General features: G+C 28.7%; 3 protein-coding genes across 5 annotated transcripts in view; 1 reads left to right on the plus strand and 2 right to left on the minus strand.

Annotated features, from left to right (window-relative positions):
• Positions 1-8,726, plus strand: part of LOC106785603 (laminin subunit gamma-1) — a 13,413-nt gene extending 4,687 nt beyond the window's left edge. Inside the window, exons 4-27 of one of the 2 annotated variants that reach the window (XM_014746221.1) lie at positions 85-343; positions 842-1,143; positions 1,242-1,447; positions 1,532-1,635; positions 2,279-2,467; positions 2,598-2,823; positions 2,935-3,191; positions 3,273-3,445; positions 3,538-3,670; positions 3,744-3,968; positions 4,053-4,241; positions 4,337-4,522; positions 4,615-4,817; positions 4,901-5,116; positions 5,203-5,473; positions 5,546-5,724; positions 5,810-5,940; positions 6,042-6,152; positions 6,250-6,448; positions 6,527-6,764; positions 6,876-7,051; positions 7,141-7,323; positions 7,429-7,546; positions 7,618-8,726. In XM_014746221.1, coding sequence (XP_014601707.1) covers positions 85-343; positions 842-1,143; positions 1,242-1,447; positions 1,532-1,635; positions 2,279-2,467; positions 2,598-2,823; positions 2,935-3,191; positions 3,273-3,445; positions 3,538-3,670; positions 3,744-3,968; positions 4,053-4,241; positions 4,337-4,522; positions 4,615-4,817; positions 4,901-5,116; positions 5,203-5,473; positions 5,546-5,724; positions 5,810-5,940; positions 6,042-6,152; positions 6,250-6,448; positions 6,527-6,764; positions 6,876-7,051; positions 7,141-7,323; positions 7,429-7,546; positions 7,618-7,853 — 4,710 coding nt within the window. In that variant the 3' untranslated portion in view covers positions 7,854-8,726. Of the gene's footprint in view, positions 1-84; positions 344-841; positions 1,144-1,241; positions 1,448-1,531; positions 1,636-2,016; positions 2,210-2,278; positions 2,468-2,597; positions 2,824-2,934; positions 3,192-3,272; positions 3,446-3,537; positions 3,671-3,743; positions 3,969-4,052; positions 4,242-4,336; positions 4,523-4,614; positions 4,818-4,900; positions 5,117-5,202; positions 5,474-5,545; positions 5,725-5,809; positions 5,941-6,041; positions 6,153-6,249; positions 6,449-6,526; positions 6,765-6,875; positions 7,052-7,140; positions 7,324-7,428; positions 7,547-7,617 lie in introns of those variants that run through there. The other variant, XM_014746222.1, reaches the window with a different exon arrangement.
• Positions 8,727-9,151: 425 nt separating this feature from the next.
• LOC106785604 (syntaxin-6) lies at positions 9,152-15,575 on the minus strand. 2 transcript variants are annotated; one of them, XM_014746224.1, is made up of 7 exons: positions 15,218-15,571; positions 14,320-14,519; positions 13,838-13,932; positions 13,680-13,739; positions 12,418-12,650; positions 12,225-12,319; positions 9,152-9,446 (listed from the first exon to the last, which is right to left on the minus strand). In XM_014746224.1, the coding sequence occupies exons 1-7, from the start codon at positions 15,250-15,252 to the stop codon at positions 9,370-9,372; spliced, it is 795 nt and encodes a 264-aa protein (XP_014601710.1). In that variant the 5' UTR covers positions 15,253-15,571; the 3' UTR covers positions 9,152-9,369. The 2 variants fall into 2 exon arrangements, with proteins under 2 accessions (XP_014601710.1, XP_014601709.1); XM_014746223.1 differs by lacking the exon at positions 9,152-9,446 and having other exon boundaries at positions 9,999-12,319; positions 15,218-15,575.
• Positions 15,576-16,189: 614 nt separating this feature from the next.
• LOC106785630 (histone chaperone asf1) lies at positions 16,190-18,702 on the minus strand. The gene is made up of 3 exons (XM_014746258.1): positions 18,235-18,702; positions 17,815-17,930; positions 16,190-17,742 (listed from the first exon to the last, which is right to left on the minus strand). Exons 1-3 carry the CDS (start codon positions 18,341-18,343, stop codon positions 17,371-17,373), a joined length of 597 nt encoding a protein of 198 aa, XP_014601744.1. The 5' UTR covers positions 18,344-18,702; the 3' UTR covers positions 16,190-17,370.
• Positions 18,703-19,306: the final 604 nt, after the last annotated feature.

Here is a 19,306-nt window from a genome sequence, read left to right on the forward strand (position 1 = left end):
TTATTTGGTAAGGAAAATTGTTATCAAATTTTTTTTTTTTTTTTTTTAAATTTTTTTTTTTTTTTTTTTTTTTTTTTTTTATAGAGATGTATACCACCCTTCGAAAACGCTGCATTCAACGTGCAAATGGAAGTAACGAACACGTGCGGAGAGGAACGACCAACTGAATTTTGCAAGCAAACTGGAATTCAAAGGCACTATTGCGAGATTTGTCGATACGGTGATCATCCAGCTTCTTTTCTTACCGATCATGATAATAACGACAATGCGACTTGGTGGCAATCGGAGACTATGTTCGAGGGCATCGAATATCCTAATCAAGTTATCTTGACTCTACCATTAGGTATCATTATTATTTCATTGTTTTATATATCATTTTATTTGATTAAAAGTTTCCTCAAGGAAAGGATTTATATTATAATAAATCATTACAATTTATTATTTTTAAACGTTGTTTGAAAATACTTTAGAGGTATGGGAGAGTTGATCGTACAAGGAAATAGCGTCTCTTTTGCGTGGGTGGAATCTGTAAAATAACGGATGTTGTATGAAGTATTTTGTAGGGTTCTACATTTCGATTCTCTTAGTATTGAATTGCATGTGATATTAAAAATTATAACAAATATTTAAATTGTCTATTTAATTTCAAACTATTGCTATTTATATTTGTTTATTTATTTTTTTTTAATTGCATTTTTAATATTTAAGACTTTATAAAAAAGAATTAAAATTATCCGTACGATTATTAAATATTATTTATTTATTTATATGTATTATTTTATTTGTTGTAAATGGAGCCTTAAATTATAATAAAAATAATGATTCATTTTTGAATTTTAAGGTAAAACGTTCGATATAACATACGTTAGAGTACTGTTTGAATCACCACGTCCAGAGAGTTGGGGTATACATAAAAGGAAAAACGAAAACTCACCTTGGCAGCCTTATCAATATTATTCGGCTACTTGCAGAGACACTTACGAACTTCCAGATTCTAAAGAAACTGTACGCGGTGACGACACGAGAGTTCTTTGTACGTCCGAGTATTCAGACATTTCGCCCTTATCGAAAGGGACAGTAGCTTTTTCTACTTTGGAAGGACGTCCCTCGGCATATTATTTTGAAACCAATCCAGCATTACAGGTAGAACAATATTAAATTTACAGTAGATAAATATTCATGTGTAAATTAAAAAAAAAAAAAGAAATGCAAAATAATCTTGAAAATGTTCGTTTTATTAGGAATGGGTACAAGCGACTGATATAAGAATCATCTTGGATAGATTAAACACGTTCGGTGATGAGATGTTCGGTGATGATCAGGTTTTAAAATCTTATTATTATGCGATTGCCGATGTTGCAGTTGGTGCACGTTGTGCTTGCAATGGTCATGCTGGACAATGTGTTAACAGTACAAGCGTTGATGGTAGAACACGAAGAGTTTGTAGGTAATGCCAATTATAAATGCATATTTAATTTTCATTCGAATTACTTTCAAACGAATGTTTTGTTAAATATCATTATGTTTCTAGATGCGAGCATAACACCGCTGGTCCAGATTGTAACGAATGTTTACCATTTTATAACGATGCACCTTGGGGTCGTGCTACGACTACTGACGCTCACGAATGTAAACGTAAGCATTTGATATTACTATTTTTTTAATATAAATTTGTAATTTATTTTATAATTAATTATATCGTGTAGAGATAAACGAGCATTAGTTTAATGAAAATAATAGAAAGGTGAAAAGAAGATCGTATGTTTCTTCTAGTTGAATTCTCGAGAGAAAGAACAGCGTATATACCTTCACGATCGGCTTGACATTACACAACTGACTTTACCTTTTACGTCTGTTAGGTGCATTCAAGTGGGGGATATTGTGCACAGTGTAAGAGCATATAATGTAGTTTCTTCCTGTTCAGTAAGATTCAGTATTATACGATACGTCACAATACTTGCTGAAAGATATTTGCTTTCTTGCATTTCTTTGTTTCATTTAATTGTTTCATTTAATTGTTTTTTATCGTTAACATTTCATTCTATAAAAATGAACAAACTGGAAGAACAAATGATTTAAAAATAAATAAATTCAAAAATTATATTAACGATGAAGGTGATTGTAGTATCGGTGGTATTGATAATAAACACTTTAACGGTGTGTATGGCATCACGTTGGGATGGAATATTTCCGTGGTACCCGGTGTACAGTAAGATTTTCAATTAAATTTATAAAAGATCTAAATAACCTGACTTCATTTTACGTGTGTTGATTTTAGCTTGCAACTGTAACGGATATTCCGAGAGGTGTTATTTTGACAAAGAGTTGTATAAGGTAACCGGTCACGGCGGTCATTGTTTAGACTGCAGAGCTAACCGAGATGGTGCTAACTGCGAAAGATGTCGGGAAAATTTTTATCAACGTCCGGAAGATAATTACTGCATAGCTTGCAACTGCAACGAAATCGGTAAAAATTGAAATAATTATTTTTAAATAGAAAAATTTCAATATAAAATTAAAAACAAAATGTGTTGTAAACAGTAACAATGATTATATAACGGTAAATCAAATTAAAAATGAAAATGCAATTGATTTAGGTTCGAGAAGTTTACAATGTAACAGCGAAGGTAAATGTCAATGCAAGCCAGGTGTAACAGGCGATAAGTGCGATCGTTGTGCCGCTAATTTCTACAATTTTGGATCCCTTGGTTGTACATCTTGCGAATGTAATGTACCAGGTTCGCAAGCAAATACACCTAACTGTGACCCATCTACTGGAGTTTGCGTATGCAAAGAAAATGTTGAAGGAAAACGTTGTCGAGAGTTAGTATTATTGTTTAAGAAAAATTATTTATCATTGTTTCTTTTTTATTATCATGATATTCGTTGATATATCTCATTCGTTAAAATTATTGATTGTACGTTGTTAAACAGATGTCGACCAGGTTTCTTTAATCTAGCTCTGGAAAATGAATTTGGTTGTACTCCATGTTTCTGTTATGGTCATTCGTCCATATGTATGCCTGCTGCTGGTTACTCGAAAGTCGTTATTGAGAGTATGTTTGTCAGAGGAAACGAACGTTGGTCAGCTACCGTAGCAGGAAACCCAATACCCGTTCATTATGATCCTTTAACACAAACGATTTACGCAACTGCGTTAGATCGTGACAATGTTTACTTCATTGCACCTGGTAATTTATCTATCTATTTTCAATGGAGTCTTTTTGAAATAGAAGATAAGGATTATTGATTTGTTTTGTTATCATTTACAGACAGATTTCTCGGAGATCAAAGAGCGTCGTACAATCAAGATTTATCGTTCTCTTTAAGGATAGGAGAGGCAGGCCCTGCCCCAACTGCACACGACGTAATATTAGAAGGTGGAAACGGTGAACAAATAACGCAACCGATATTCGGTCAAAAAAATCGTATGCCAACAGTCACGGTAAAGAAAACTGACAATGTTTTAAATTAATTCGTATTCTTATGTACGTACGTACGTACGTTTGGATTTAATGTAATTAATATTTTGTATAGGCACAAGAATATAGATTCAGATTACACGAGCACAGCGAGTATGGCTGGCAACCAAGATTATCTGCCAAAGCGTTCATGTCAATTCTCTCCAACTTGACCGCTATAAAAATACGTGGAACTTACACGCATCAAGGTAAAGTTTTGTTTTCAGTAATAAGAAATATTTTTCAAGGAATTATTTTTAAATCATATTTATCGTGTATTAGGTAGAGGTTTCCTCGACGACGTTAAGTTGGAAACCGCACTTCGCGGTGCTGCCGGCGAATCTGCTGATTGGGTTGAGCACTGTAATTGTCCTCACGGTTACGTAGGACAATTTTGCGAATCTTGCGCACCCGGTTTTCATCATGACCCACCAAACGGTGGTCCATTCGCTCTTTGCGTTCCATGTAATTGTAACGGGCATGCAGATATTTGCGAAGCCGAAACGGGTTAGTAGATATTGTGTAATATGAATTGAACTTGGTGTATATCTATCAAATTATTTATATATCTTTTGGTTTAATATATAACAGGTGAATGTATTTGTACACATAATACTGCTGGAAGTAATTGTGAGTTGTGTAGTCGTGGATATTATGGGTATCCCTTAAAAGGCACTCCTAACGATTGCAAGCCATGCCCGTGTCCTGATAACGGTCCTTGCATTCTTCTTGGTAATAATCCCGATCCGATTTGTTCTGAATGTCCAATAGGAAGAACAGGTAAAGAAATATTTTTCCATTATTATATTATCACATGCGCGCATATTTACTTCGTATACCAAAGTTACGAGATATTATTTGGATTTTATTTTTAGGGCCAAGATGTGAAACTTGTTCAGATGGTTACTTTGGTAATCCCGAGAAAGGAATAGCTTGTCGACCTTGTGATTGTAATAATAACATTGATTTAAATGCAGTAAGAAATTGTAATCATGAAACTGGAGAATGTTTGAAGTGTGTCAATAACACTGCTGGCTTCCATTGCGAAGAATGTCTTTCGGGTATATTAAAAAAATAATTTGTAATAAATTTTACAATATTTTGATAATTAATTATGACGTTTCTCATGAGCATTAATAAATCATTCCATCAGGTTATTATGGAGATGCTTTGTCTGATAATAGAGAAGATGGATGCAAATTGTGTCAGTGTTATCCACCAGGTACAGTTGAACTCGAAGATGGAAGAGTTGCTCCTTGCGATCAACTTGTAGGTCATTGTCTCTGTAAGCCTCATGTAATAGGACGTAATTGTGATAAATGCGAGGACGGATATTATCATATATTGAGTGGCGAGGTAGATGCATAATTAAATAAGATGATAGACAACATACACAAAATTATGAAATAGTTTAGGTCATGTTCATATAAATATTTTAGGGATGTACACCTTGCAATTGCGATTCAGAGGGATCTTATAATCGAACTTGTAATGCTGTTAGTGGTCAATGCCAATGTAGACCTGGAATAACTGGCCAACGTTGCGATACTTGTTTACCATATCAGTTTGGTTTTAGCAGGGAAGGCTGTAAACCTTGCGATTGCGACAGAATTGGATCACAAGATCTTCAGTGTGATGCCAGTGGACAATGTCCCGTAAGTTTACACGTATATACAAATTTTATTTATAATAATCCTTTTATTTTAATTAATCATATGTATATTTTTTATGTTTATCGCAGTGCCTTACAAACGTAGAAGGAAGACGTTGCGATCGGTGTAAGGAAAATAAATACAACAGACAAAATGGTTGCGTCGATTGTCCTGATTGTTATAATCTAGTTAAATCTGCTGTCGATAGACATAGACAACGTTTATCGGAATTAGAAAATACCCTTAAAAAGATTAATAGTAGCCCGACCGTCATAAAAGATTCAGAATTTGAAAATGAATTGAAAAATGTTCAGAACAAAGTGAAGCATTTGTTGAACATCGCCAAACAAGAATCTGGAAGTAAATAGCAATTTATAAATCTATATAAATATATTATTTTCTCACAACAATACTAAAATTTTGATATTTAAGGTGGAAACAAAACACTCTCCGAGCAACTAGATGAATTGCATAGCCAATTAACTGAAATAGGTCTTATTTCGCAAGCAGTTAATTTAACAGTTGCTGAAACGCATAAGACTGCTACTGAAGGATCGACAAATGTTAATACAGCGGAGATTGTATTAGATAAAATACATGATCAGTTAACTGTAAGTTAAAGAAATATTCATACTTCAATATTATAAATAAATTTGTATTAAACATATATATATATATTAATAACAATAATAATAGGAAGCAGAAGATTATTTAGCTACAGACGGAGCAACGGCGTTAACAGAAGCTAAATTACGTGCCGATCAAGTTGGTCAACAGAATCAACAAATGACAGACATTGCACACGAAGCACGTATCCTAGCCGATTTGTATGTAGAACATTTCTTTCATCTCATATCTATGAAAAAAGAACAATCTATGTGCATAATATAGATGATTAAAAATATTAGTAATATTAATTTTTATACAGTAATACCAACGAAGCTAAGAAAATTCATATGCTGGCCGAGCAAGCTCGAAATACATCCTTGGAAGCTTATAATCTTGCCAAAAAAGCGATAGCTAAAAATTCCAACATGACGTATGTATTGTTTCTTAAATTTCTTTTTATATTTCATAGATACAAAACGTTGAATAATGAAAGTAATATGAAATTCTAATTTTCTATTATATATCAGGGATGTTTTAAGAGAATTAGAAAACAAATTAGATATGTTGGAAGATCGTATGAACGAAGTAAAGAATCTTACAGCAGTTGCAAACGCTAAATCATCTGCAGTTTCTCAGGAAGCATTAGGTTTATCTGTGTTATATTTTTCTCTTCCTTCCGTTGATGTTGACTCGCTTCAAAAACAAGTTGATATTGTTAACAACGAAGTAAGTATTTTCCTTTATTTATTTATATTCGTTGCATTAAAATTTGTATATCAATTTTATTGTCTTATTTTTTAACAGGGATTACGGTTAAAAGAACAAGCGCAATTAATATTACAACAAAATGAGGATTATATTAAAGAAATGACTGACAAAGTACGAAAGAGCGAACAATTGTTAGATAAAGCACAAGATCAACAAGCAGCTACTGCAGAATTACTAGCAGAATTGGACGGTGCTAACGAAAAAGCAAATGATGCTGTCGAACGCGGTGATCAAACGTTAAAAGAAGCGCAAGAGACTTTAAAAAAATTAGGAGGTAAAGTGCCGTAACTCTTGATTATATTTTACATCAAATAGGGTTAAATATAAAACATTATATCATAAAACATTACAAACATCAAATATAGAAACTAACTATTTTATTTAGAATTTGACGACGAGGTGCAACGCGAACGTATAAAAGCTCAAGATGCATTGAAGAGCACTGAAGAAATTGAGAAAATGATTAAAGTTGCGATAGAAAAAATAAACCAACTTGAGGATGTATTAAAAGGATCTGAAAATAATGCGATAAATGCGCACCAAAAAGCACAAAATGCACAGGTAAACTTAGAATTAATCATTTTTATGATATTCCTACAACAAATGGGAAAATGAAATTTATTTGTTTGGTTTATGTCATTTTATCTTAGACGTATGCAGAAAAAGCTAGCGAAAATGCTGACAATATTAGAACACAAGCAAATGCAATTAAATTAGATGCATTGCGTTTAGGCAAAGAAGCAGAAACATTACATCTCAGAGTTAATACTACAGATTCTCTAATGAAAAATTATGAAATTCAAATTGGAAAAGATTCGAATATTACTACAGAGGTGACGATTAAAATAATTAATATATATATATATATATAATAATTATAATATAAATATAATAGTAAAGAAACTAATATTATAAATAAATATAAAATTATTTTTTAGGCTAATCACAAAGTTGGACAAGCCAAAAACAAAGTAGGTTTAACTTCAACGTATGTCGACAAAGCATTGTCAGACATAGCCGAAATCATGAAAGAGCTTCAAGATCTTCCTGAAATAGGTATATATGCATAAGTTATAATTTTATAATATACGAACTTTAATAATTAATCAAAAAACTTTCTTACACAGATGATAATAGTTTAAATAATTTGGAAGAACGTTTAGCAGCGGCAGAGAAAGAAATAAAAGCTGCTAATTTAGATCAGAGAATTAGGTTATTAACTGATGCAAAGAATACGCAAACCCAATGGGTTAAAAATTATGAAGACGAAGTCAGTAGATTAAGAATAGAAGTTGAAAATATTGATGACATAAGAAAAGCTTTGCCTACAAATTGTTACAAACGTGTACGTTTAGAGCCATAAGTAAGTATGTAATATATACTTGAAGAGGCACTATTTGAGTATACAAACAATTCCTGAATTTGATTATTCTACAACAGGATTTCTCAAACTTTTCCACGTGACGACCTCTTTTAGCTGAATAAATATTCTATACTATCATAAACTCACAGACATATTATGTATTTAGTGTTTCCAAAATGGTTTTGAATTAATTTTTGATTATTGCAATTCTGAGGGAAAGAATTTTTTAATTTTGCTCAAATTTCTGCAACTTCCAAATTTTTTTGCGCAACCCCGTACAGGGTCACAAACCTACACTTTGAGAAATTCTGTTTTGAGGAATATATATGATAAAGAGTTATCGTATTGTCTAGATATTCTCTAAACGAACAACTTTCAAGCTTTCATATACGTCAAAAAGGTGCCTTAATTAAATTCACATAAGTGTAGCATAATGAATAAAAAAATAGATTCAATGTGAAATGTCATATAATATTATGTGACAACGCATAATACTTTTAATATATTGCACACTTATGATATCTACGAGCTATTAAAGTCGTATAATATAATTTTATTTAATATGCGATTATTTTTTTTTTAAGAGAAAGTTTTTCCATTACTTCTTTTTATTATTATTTGTTAATACATATTTGCTATCGCTAAAAGCAAATGATTGCAATAATAAACATTACACCAAAGATTTCTTTATAGTTTATACAATATGTCCAACTAGGATCTTCAAATCTTTTTTAATTTTATATAACTTCATTATATACATTAACATAAATCGTTATCAATTTTATATACAAAGTATAATCTATTCGTAGTCTTACATTATAAAATTTATCTCAAATTATTAGGAAAATTAAATGCTAAGATGTTAAATCGAAATTTATGCTGAGTTTAATCTATCGTTATCGAATATTTTCTTATATTAATTTTTTTTTGTTATGAATTTGGCATTACGTTTTATTTTATTTTATTTTATTTTAAAACAAAAGCACATATCGATATAATAATATATAATTTTCAAAATTGAATATACATATCACAACTATATACAACTTATTTTTTCAATGCATAAAAAAAAAAGTAGTATATAGTAAAAGAAATTTTATATAATTGCCAATTAGTATACAAATATATATAATATTAATTAACGTAACGATGAAAATCTAAAATCTGAATAAAGAACATTTTAATTTATCAATTATATCCGTTTGTTATTGCATTTCGATAAAAAAAAAAAAAAAAAATTAAAAACAAATTCACCATTAAAATTCTGAGGGAAGGAAACTTTGAAAAATTGTTGTGTATGTCTCTAATGTAAGTATGCTTTTATTTTATATATATATGTAATATATGTATATATCATCATAAAATATACTCGTTAAAAATATATGCAACAAAAAGGAGAAACAAAAAGAAAACAAGAAAATAAAAGAAATTAAACTCTTTTTAATTCTAATCTATATTGAATCCTATATATGAAGAAGAACCAATCGTTTGTACAGGAAATATAAAACTAAGAAATTCATGTTATTATAAACAAAAAGATTATTAATACCAATATAGCGCTCAACACTGCAATGGCCAGCCATTGTCTCCGATCTAAAACAAACGAAAGTAACATCACATGCGTCACTTATATGAATACATCTAAACATGATTTTTTTTTTAAATAGCAGTGACAATAAAAATCTTGAATACGAGTAAAAGCAAAATTTAATATTATATTTGGCCCTTCTTCAAATACATTGTGTACATAAACATTTAATTTTCACATGCATCAAAACTAATTTTAAAGATATTGTTTTCAGTATATTAATTTCGAGATAAATGGAAAGAAAGATAATAAAGAAAATGTTTTATTGAAAGATTTCACTTTAATAAATATTTGAAATATTTAATATTAGGAATAATAAGTGTCATCATCTAAATAAAATATTAATACTTCGAATCAATGCAATCTTTCAACAAGAAAAATCGAATAATCAGTTGTTTGGATACAAGTTCAATATTATACTTGAACGTGTATATATATTCGTGGATAAGGAAAATATTGATGGTATTTTAACATCAATGCATATATATTAAATAATATATTTAAGTATATTTCTAAATTTTATTTTTTTTTGTTTTTTTTTTTTCCCTTTCATAGTCTATTATTTTTAACTAGTTTTACATACTGAAATATTATTTTATTTTGATATGAAGTCTCATAAGATTATAATATTTCTATTATTTGTTTGTTCTTCTTTCTAAAATGTTTTATACACATATCGTATCTTTAATTTTGTCTTAAAGGGACAAATATATTTTTAACTTTTAAAATTTCCGACATCCGTTAACAATGTATTGTATTTTAAAGAAACAATCAATCTCAATCTCATCATACATACAAATATTTTATTCTATTTTCTAATTATAATTTCATTGAGCAGATTAGAAATGTATGTATGTACATATTTAATTTTATTTTATGCTAAGATAGAGAGAAACAAACATATTCAATATTTTAATACCCACCGAAACCTTCCTTTAAATAGACTTGAACTTTAAATCACTTAGCACACTGATATCACATTGTGTAGATTGGAAGTACAAGTGTCTGAGGTATTTCCAATATCGAAATATTATAGAAAATTTATCTAATTGCTATGCATCATTTTTTCTTGTATTAAATCTTTTTATCAGGTACGTAAGCATTTCCGCTTACCCCCGTTTCTATTTTAAACTTCTGCTCGACAATATGCTTTTATATTTTTGGCATTGGTATTGTTTTTATTTATCTTTAATTCAACAAAATATCAACTATATCCTTTTTTTTAAATTTACCTACATATATATTATTCTTCTTATTAAATATTACGTCAACGATATTTAGATTTATTGTTACTGCTTATAGTTTTTTTTTTTAACACACATCGTGTAATGCTTATTGCACTTTAATATATATATATAACTATTACTTTAGTTCTCTCATATGTATAGTTATGTATATTTCTTTTTAATCTATATCTACAGAAAAAGTATCATTTCCAAGTACATATAAGTGGTCCTTTTTTAAATGTAAAACTATAAATTTGGCCAAGTATTACAAAACAGTTAAATAATAATAAACCTCTCTAAAACCTGTGTATATTCACCTAGACAATTAAGCAAATTACACGCTAATTTATTATACCTTCTCTTTATCTTGTTTTCTTACATTATCATTAGCTTCAAATACTTGATGACTGTATTTAATAGTCATTTAGTATATTTACTTTGCAAAAATAAATTGTTGCAATTATAAGACTTCATAAATACATATTATTTGGTTTTCATCTTCTTTTTAACATTATTTGTCATTTCTAAATATATGAGGATAACTTCAGGAATGGTTTCTATACACTAAAATAAGAATAAAAAATTTATACACTCGAGTATATAATTATATGAACTTTTTTCTTATTTTAGTGTACTGAAACTATCCCTAAAATTATACCTGAATATTTTGAAACACTCTGTATATATATATATTTATTTGTTTTTATATAGGAACTTAATAAATTCAAGGAAAAAAAATAGATACTCTTCCCTAATACGAATATCTAACTCTACGTTTCATATTTTCTAACAACAATAATATAATATAAAAGAAAATTCATTATATCCGAGAAATTGCAATATAAATTAACCGTCTCAAGTAATTTTCTCTACATTATTGACTTATTTTTAAAAAATCGTATTAATATGAGTATTATGGGTATATTAATATCCTATATCTTGCATATATAGTATAACAATCACGATATAGTTACTATTAACACCAAACAGAGGATATTGAGCATACAATACTATACATTGAAAATAATATCAAATTAAAAAAGAATAATGATGAAATTAATATAAGCTTGCTTGCTTGCTTACTAATGCAAATATTAAACCAAATAAATCTTAAAAAGAGAGTGCAAAAATAGATAAATATTTCACTTTGTTTAAAATAATATAAAAATGGTGTTTTCTTATTTTATGATTAATAATAATAATAATAATATGCAGTAGAGATATCAGAATGTTGCAAAAAATCATAACATTATTGGTCAGTTTTTTTCGATAAGAAAAATTCCATAATTTTTCAGCATTTACTTTTGAATACTTTCAGCTATATGATTTCTGATTGAAATAATTGTTACTCATGGAAAAAAAATATTTCCATTTTTCTACTGAATAATTATGGTATTATAATAATAATAATAATGATGATAAACATCTAATCTCCAGCACATAAGAAGCAGTTGGTTATTGTAGTTGATAAAGAAGATAAAGAAGAAGGTTTAGAGGTAAGATCGGATACAGTAGATGTAGCTGTGGTAGGGGCAGGTATGTAATTATTATAATTACCGTTAGTCATGTGGAGAACTTTAGCCATTTTCTTCATTGTCGCATCTAACTTAAAGCCTGTTGTTTCTAATTCATTACCAAATTCATCCAGCATACTGTAATTCATATAAACCATTTATTAACATTAATAATAGAGTTATTAAAACTAAATAATTGTATAACAATTATATATAAAATTATATTGTAAGCTTACATCGCTTGTTCATCTAATTCCGAATTGATTTGTTTAGACACCGTTTTAAGTGTACCAATACTTTCACCAATTATTTCTAATTGTTCATCTTGTTGTCTCATCGTATCATTTTGTTGCTGTAGCGTATCCCCAAGAAATTGTCTGTTCGGACTATCAGTCTCATTTTCAAGCTTACTATATTTAGTCGAAGCATGATTGACGGGAACACGAGCGGGACTGTTATCCAAAAGGGGCTGAAAGATTAATGAAAATATTATTATTGTTGTATATTTATCGTTTTAAAATCAGAAACAAATAATATACACTTTTATACAAATATGAATTATCATTTACCGTGTAAACCATTTTTTCGTTATCGTAACTCATAATACATATACTTAAAATTATTCTACCCGATTGATATTAAAATTAATTAAGTTTTATAACAATATAAATCTATTTTTATTGAATTCTTAGAAAAATATGTAAATGGATTTAATTCTGTTGTTTTTTATTATTAATTATTTATTATACGCATAAACTCATTATATTTCCTAACGATTAGTTCTTAATCCTAATATAAACGATAAATTTATAAAATTGACACATGCCATCGTTTCATGCACAATTATTTGTATTGATCACAGCTGATTCAGATAATAATGAAATAGTAACATATAGGAACATCGTGGAACCAATCACAACAATTATAATCTAACTATATTTCATAGGAAGTTCAAACAAAATACGCGGTACGATCTAATCACTGATTGGTGCATTTCAAATAATAGAATTTATTCAAAATAATATGAAATTTAATTTTACTTTTCTTTCACTTTTCTGTTATCAAATAATTATAAATATACATTTTATAACCTAAATTATATTTAAGTTTACGAATGGAAGAAATAACAAAAATTATCTAATTCAGTAATTAATAATAAATAAAAATACTAGTATTTTTTATTGAAGATGTTTAATGCTACTTTTGGAATAGCCCGATATAATACGTTGTTTTTGTTATTTTTATGATAAAATATAAAAAATATTTAAAATATGTATGCAAAGAATAAAAAATAATTTTCATCAAGTTGCGATTTATAAAATTGCATTTTCCAATAAAGATAAGCCGATAATCTTTTCGTCGTTGATAGGATATCTAATCAAAACAGCTATATTTATGAAACTAATGAAAATATAATTCTCAATTATGTTTTATCGAAAGAAAAAAGAAAATGACTGTGATTTTAAAATCAAATAGATTGAAGAATTATTACACGTACCTGTCTGGCCGTGCTATCACGGTCTCTGCCCCTACTTAAATTCATCTTATCTTTCATAATCTATAACAAAAAGAAAAGGTAAATGTTTTTCATCTTTCATCATACTTGTGTAGAGATTTCGAAGAGAGTAACTTTATTTTGTTATTTTATAATTTTACCTTCACTTCTTCACGCGTTTGTTCAATAAAACTTCGTTGAACGCTTAATTCCTTATTATCGATCTTAAACTTCGTTGGATTTTTCTCTACTATACGTATAAATTTGTATATGTTAAAGATCATAAAAATCTTGTATTGTAATTCAAAACTTATACACAGTCTTATCGATCATGCCGATAAAGAAAATTTAAATATAATCTTCGAATGCGCGAGTCAAATGAAACATAGATTTTAATATTAAAAATATATATTTTCTCATATAAGTAAAATATTAATAAAGTTTTTGTTAATAAAAACATTTCTTTTTAAAATTTTTCTTGTAAAAAAGTAAATACTATTAATACTTAAATAAATAATAGTAATCACTTTTTTCTATCAAATCAATTTTTAGAATTTGCTTTTGCTAACTTTTAAAATGAATAAAAAAAAAACAATATAAATAATGTCGATTGCGTGTGTTTGTGTTAGTAATTAAAGGATATAAATAGTGTCTTCTAGATCATCGAGATCCCACTCGATTGAGCGTAGAGCTTTTCGCAACTCTGTCGTCGTCCAATCCAATTCTTCGCGCGAAATCGGGATTCCCCCTCCAGCATTTATTGTAGGACTGGTAACGACATTTTGTAATTCCGTCCAGCGGCCGTATAAACCTCGATTCTTATTTAGAGCCTTGCAAACCTCGCTGAAATAAATTAAACCGTGGATTCTTTTTTGGTTTTATATGAATCGATAATACGAAAATTATCTTTAGATTATTAATCTTTCGTAATGTAAAACTGAAAGATTTCATCTTTCATTACTTTATCGAATTTTGTTAACAACGATAATTCGATTCTCTTACGAATCGATTTGAATTTATTCGAAAAATTGATCAATGTTTTATGAATTATCGTTTCTTATTCGTAAATACTTTTTTTTTTCTTTATTAAGTATAAATCAAACATAAAAACACTTGTATGTAATCGATGTCATCGATTGTTGACATCGTATTGAAAGCAACGTTTCCAAATAACACGATTGTACATAATCATTAAGCGTGTGGTCACGGTCCGTGAAACATCGCAGTTATTTACCGAGAAACAACATCACATTTTTCTTGCAAACGTTAACAAGAATATCTAACATTTGCATGCTATATTAGACTGTATATTAATATATATATATACCGATAAAATAATTATTTTTAACGGAGATAAGAGATTAATTTTGACAAATGAATATTCAAATAATCCGATTGATTCTTCTTAAAACAAAAGAACGGGGTATATTCTATATTTGCATGTAGCTGTCAAATCTGAGCGCCATACTTTGCTAATGTTTTTTTTTGTTTTTTTTTTAATCGTAAATATCGAACGACATTTAATTGTAAATGAAACTTACTCTTTGACGACAAAGAAAGGATTCTCCAGCGTCATTCCTTCTTTAAATTTGTAAGGGCGGCTTTGTTCGCCGCCACACGGCTCCTTCAGAAATCCCCGTCCGTGATTTGACGATCATCGGTGGAAATTCTAAAACTTCCGAGCCAACTTTACACGTAAACTCGAACGACGTTTACGATAAGGGGTGGAATTAAAAGGAGGGAGAAGAAAAAAAATTTATGACAACGACGACGACGATCGTCGGAACACTTTCTGATATTATACTTGTCTGTTATCACGTCTGCAGCAGACGTCCACTTCGGCTGCTACTGCAGACGACTATTTATTCGATTTTAATGTCGTGCGCAACTCACACGTCTCTCTCTCTAAAACTTGGTTTAATATTGATTTCGTATTGCACATATAACGCACGATTCACATTTATGTACACGATCGACCATGCGACACCACGCGACGAAACACTAAACTAATACGATCTACACTCCAAGATTTTAACAGCAATACTATTGTTATATAGAAGTACCGCGGTAATTATGACAATAAAATAAGTGAAAGCATTAACAAATATTCATCTTACAATTTTGTTCTCTTAATATAAGTAATCAGTATCAAAAGTAAATCATAAAATTAATTTTTTCTAATTTTTCACTAAGGCCATTGTAAACATTACAATTTATTTAAATATTAATTTTCAAAACTAAAGCAATTTTTATATGTTAAAATATACAAATTCTAATTCTTCTTGCTAGTTCTTAGAACCTTTGATGATCCAAGACCATAAACTGCGCAGATGCGTAGCATCTAGGTCTAATCGTTTTCATTCAAATCAAACTTGCCGACAAACTTGCTATATTACAAAAATATATTTTAAACTAAATATAGACTAAGATTGATTTGCAAATTTTATTTCGTATGATAAATTATTTTCCACAACGTTTATAATTGTAGGTAAATAGAATGAACGACATTGTTCAAGTAGAAAACTTTTTATGTATTTTTTTCATCAACTTTTCATAATATATACACTAGTAAAATAGAAGTTTTAATATCCTATTAAGCTAGCGTAGCATCGGATTTCACAGTTAATATGATGTAAATAAAGCTGCAAATTTTTCCAACGATACATCAGCTAAATCTAAAATTTGTGCAATTTTTTATACAAATTTTATATTATTATTTAATAAATGTTAGCAGTTTACATTTTCTATAAAGATTTCAATGTTTTGTTGAAAATCTCGCATTCTGTTTTATATTAAAATCAAATGATGAAGCACTATGAACTTCTATGTTATTAATATTAACACATTGACTATATCAGTCACCTGTGCCCAGGATTTGTTGCGTCAATGAGCCCACAAAGATCATCTGCAACTAGTGTTACGATATTGTGTATATTTTATCTTAGAATTGTGATGTCTATTGTAAAACATAGACTTGTATGGCAGTCGACCCATTAACAGTACACATCGCATAGAAGTACATACATGAAAAACAATGATTTGCTAAAGCGTACTATTGAAGATAATTAATTTGTGTTTTAAATAAATATTATATTGATTCTTAGATATCCGATGTTACATCATACATTCTAACAAACTATTTTTTTTTTAATTTTTTACCCTTTTATTTGGAAAATAACTTCTATCTTATAATATACACCATTGTTTTTCTTTTTCTCTCCTCATTTAAATTTTCGAACGTTTAATCGATTTGTTAAAATTAAGTGAGATTAAATCTATTTTTCTAATTTCACAAAATACTATATAGATTAAAATAAAATTATTTTGAACAAATCATCAATATCTAATTTTGCACAAAGGATTAGACAGATCTATGAAAACCAAACCTTGAATCGAGCAATTATTTAACAATTGAATGATACAAGCATATCAATGATTTAAGATACTACTGCATTTTTTTTACATAATATCATCTAGCATCTCATAAGTATGCTTCTGATATTAACTGGCGTTTCAAAAAAAGTATTTTGCTTGTTTCCTTAAATTATTTAAATATGTGAAAGAGCTTTGTTGTTATTGTTTTCCTTTTTTTTCTGCTTTTCGTTTTTTTCTTTCTTCTCAGGTAGCACTTAGATATTTTAGTAAGTCAGAGAGACAATTGAATTATCTTTCTTATTAGTAGATAAAAATATGTTTACATCACTTCCATGCTATTTTGTGGATTTTCTGTGAAACCCATTGTAGATGTTGGAGCGTCTTGGGAGGTTTCTTCCAGGTTAGGTGCTTCCATACCTTCCGGCACACTATTTTCTGTAGAACTTGCACCGTCATCCCAATTGATTTTAAATCTTGTAACACGTGGCTTATCACCCAAGATATTTCTTTGCACTTTGTCAAACTGTGGTTGCGGAGGAGGATTTTCTCTCAGTTCAGGATCCATATACTCGTTGTTTATGAAATAACCAACACGCACAAATTCATGGCCTCTATAAGAGCATGTTAAGAGTACTACGGTAACACCTAATGCATCATTCACAGGAATTCTACTGACATCAGGAGGATCAGCCTGAAGAAAGAATAAATTAATAATTAGTAGAATAATAATAGAAATAATACAACATCGACATAAGATATTTACTTGAAAGACAAACATATGTCGTCCTTCTGGAATTGGTCCAACGTATATGGTATCTAAGACTTGATCAAACTCCTCTGACTCTGCGCTGCCAACGTAGATCATTTTCCATTCTAAATCTACAATGATATTATTTGTATCAAATGTATTTTCAAATGTCAAATATTAAATTAAAATTCATAGATAGTAAAAACAAAAATATTAAGTGATAAGACATTAATACAATAATCGAATGAAACATTGTATGTACTTGGATGTTAAATACAGAATTGAATATTATTATGGAGAAAAATATTACCAAAATGAAGAAGCTAACCTATCGTTCACAAAAATGCATAGATTTAAGACGTATTTACTTAAATTAATCGATTATCATAGATGATATAGAAGATGTAAATAAGTTAAATATAATATGAATAATACCTTCTTTCAAATCCTCAATACATTCAAAGGTTACTTCGAATTGAAAAGGATTTAGAAACGGTGAAGGATTGTCGAGAACCGCAACATTTGCAAGCTGTACCTTTGCCATCGTAGAATTTTCGTAAAAATATTAACAAAGCAAAGATTAACTTATCGATTATGTTCGTTTAATCAACAATTAATAATATCGTCGAATCCTTCTCAACAACGCAATTAATTTCACCTTAGTTTCTAATGAAATAGTAAAACCGCACATGAAACTATAAACAATATTCACACATAGCCTTTGGTGGACTTTGGCGGGAAATAAAACGAAGAAAACTTCCGGTAATTGAATAACAGTTGAAATTAATGATATAATTATTTTTTTGCACTGCGATAATAAAAAGAAAAATAGAAATAAATGAGAAACAATTTTTTTTCGAAGTTTCTTGGCCAATCGTTGATTTTTTTAAAAATTCTTTTTGATTCGTCAATATGATCCTCCTTGTGAATAATTGTTCTTATCTTTCCTGTATCTTTATCTTGCAAGCACAAGATAAATACAATGCATGTTTTCAAACGTAATTATAAAAAATTAAGACGAAATAATATATCTTAGCAACTATATATTTATTCCATGAATTATATGTGAAATTTAGATTTTTTTTATGTATTACAAAATGTTATCGTTGTTTTATTTTCTTCAAAAATATCTTTTCGTGAAAGAATATGTCTTATATTGAATATTATAGAATACCGTAGATGCCGACCAATCCTGGATCATTTTTGTCGTACTTAGTAGAGCGTCGAAGATTTACATTGGCTGTTCAAATATCATTTGAAGGAACGATCTTAAATTTCCTCTAAAATTTTTATTACAAACTTCTTTCTTGTGATCATCTCAATTATTGGAAAATATTAATGGAAGTTTTCATTAAAAACGAAATAATATCAAAAGAAAAATCGTAAGTGATTTTTATACTTTATTTACAAAATTCGTAATACGTACATACATAAAATAATAATAATAATAATAATAATAATAATAATACACGGAGAGATAAAATATATTTAAAATAACTTATTTACA

This window comes from Polistes canadensis, unplaced genomic scaffold, assembly GCF_001313835.1.
Source record: "Polistes canadensis isolate GaletaPanama2010 unplaced genomic scaffold, ASM131383v1 scaffold_53, whole genome shotgun sequence".
NCBI classification, from domain to species: Eukaryota; Metazoa; Arthropoda; class Insecta; order Hymenoptera; family Vespidae; genus Polistes; species Polistes canadensis.

Coding starts and splice junctions, on each gene's coding strand:
- LOC106785630 (XM_014746258.1), bottom strand. CDS start 18,343: ATGGCAAAGGTACAGCTTGCAAATGTTGCGGTTCTCGACAATCCTTCA. Junction 17,931..18,234: donor TATTGAGGATTTGAAAGAAG/GTATTATTCATA, acceptor ATATCATTGTAG/ATTTAGAATGGAAAATGATC. Junction 17,743..17,814: donor GACATATGTTTGTCTTTCAA/GTAAATATCTTA, acceptor TTCTTTCTTCAG/GCTGATCCTCCTGATGTCAG.
- LOC106785604 (XM_014746223.1), bottom strand. CDS start 15,252: ATGACGCTGGAGAATCCTTTCTTTGTCGTCAAAGA. Junction 13,740..13,837: donor AAACGCGTGAAGAAGTGAAG/GTAAAATTATAA, acceptor TTTTTGTTATAG/ATTATGAAAGATAAGATGAA. Junction 12,320..12,417: donor GAATTAGATGAACAAGCGAT/GTAAGCTTACAA, acceptor TATGAATTACAG/TATGCTGGATGAATTTGGTA.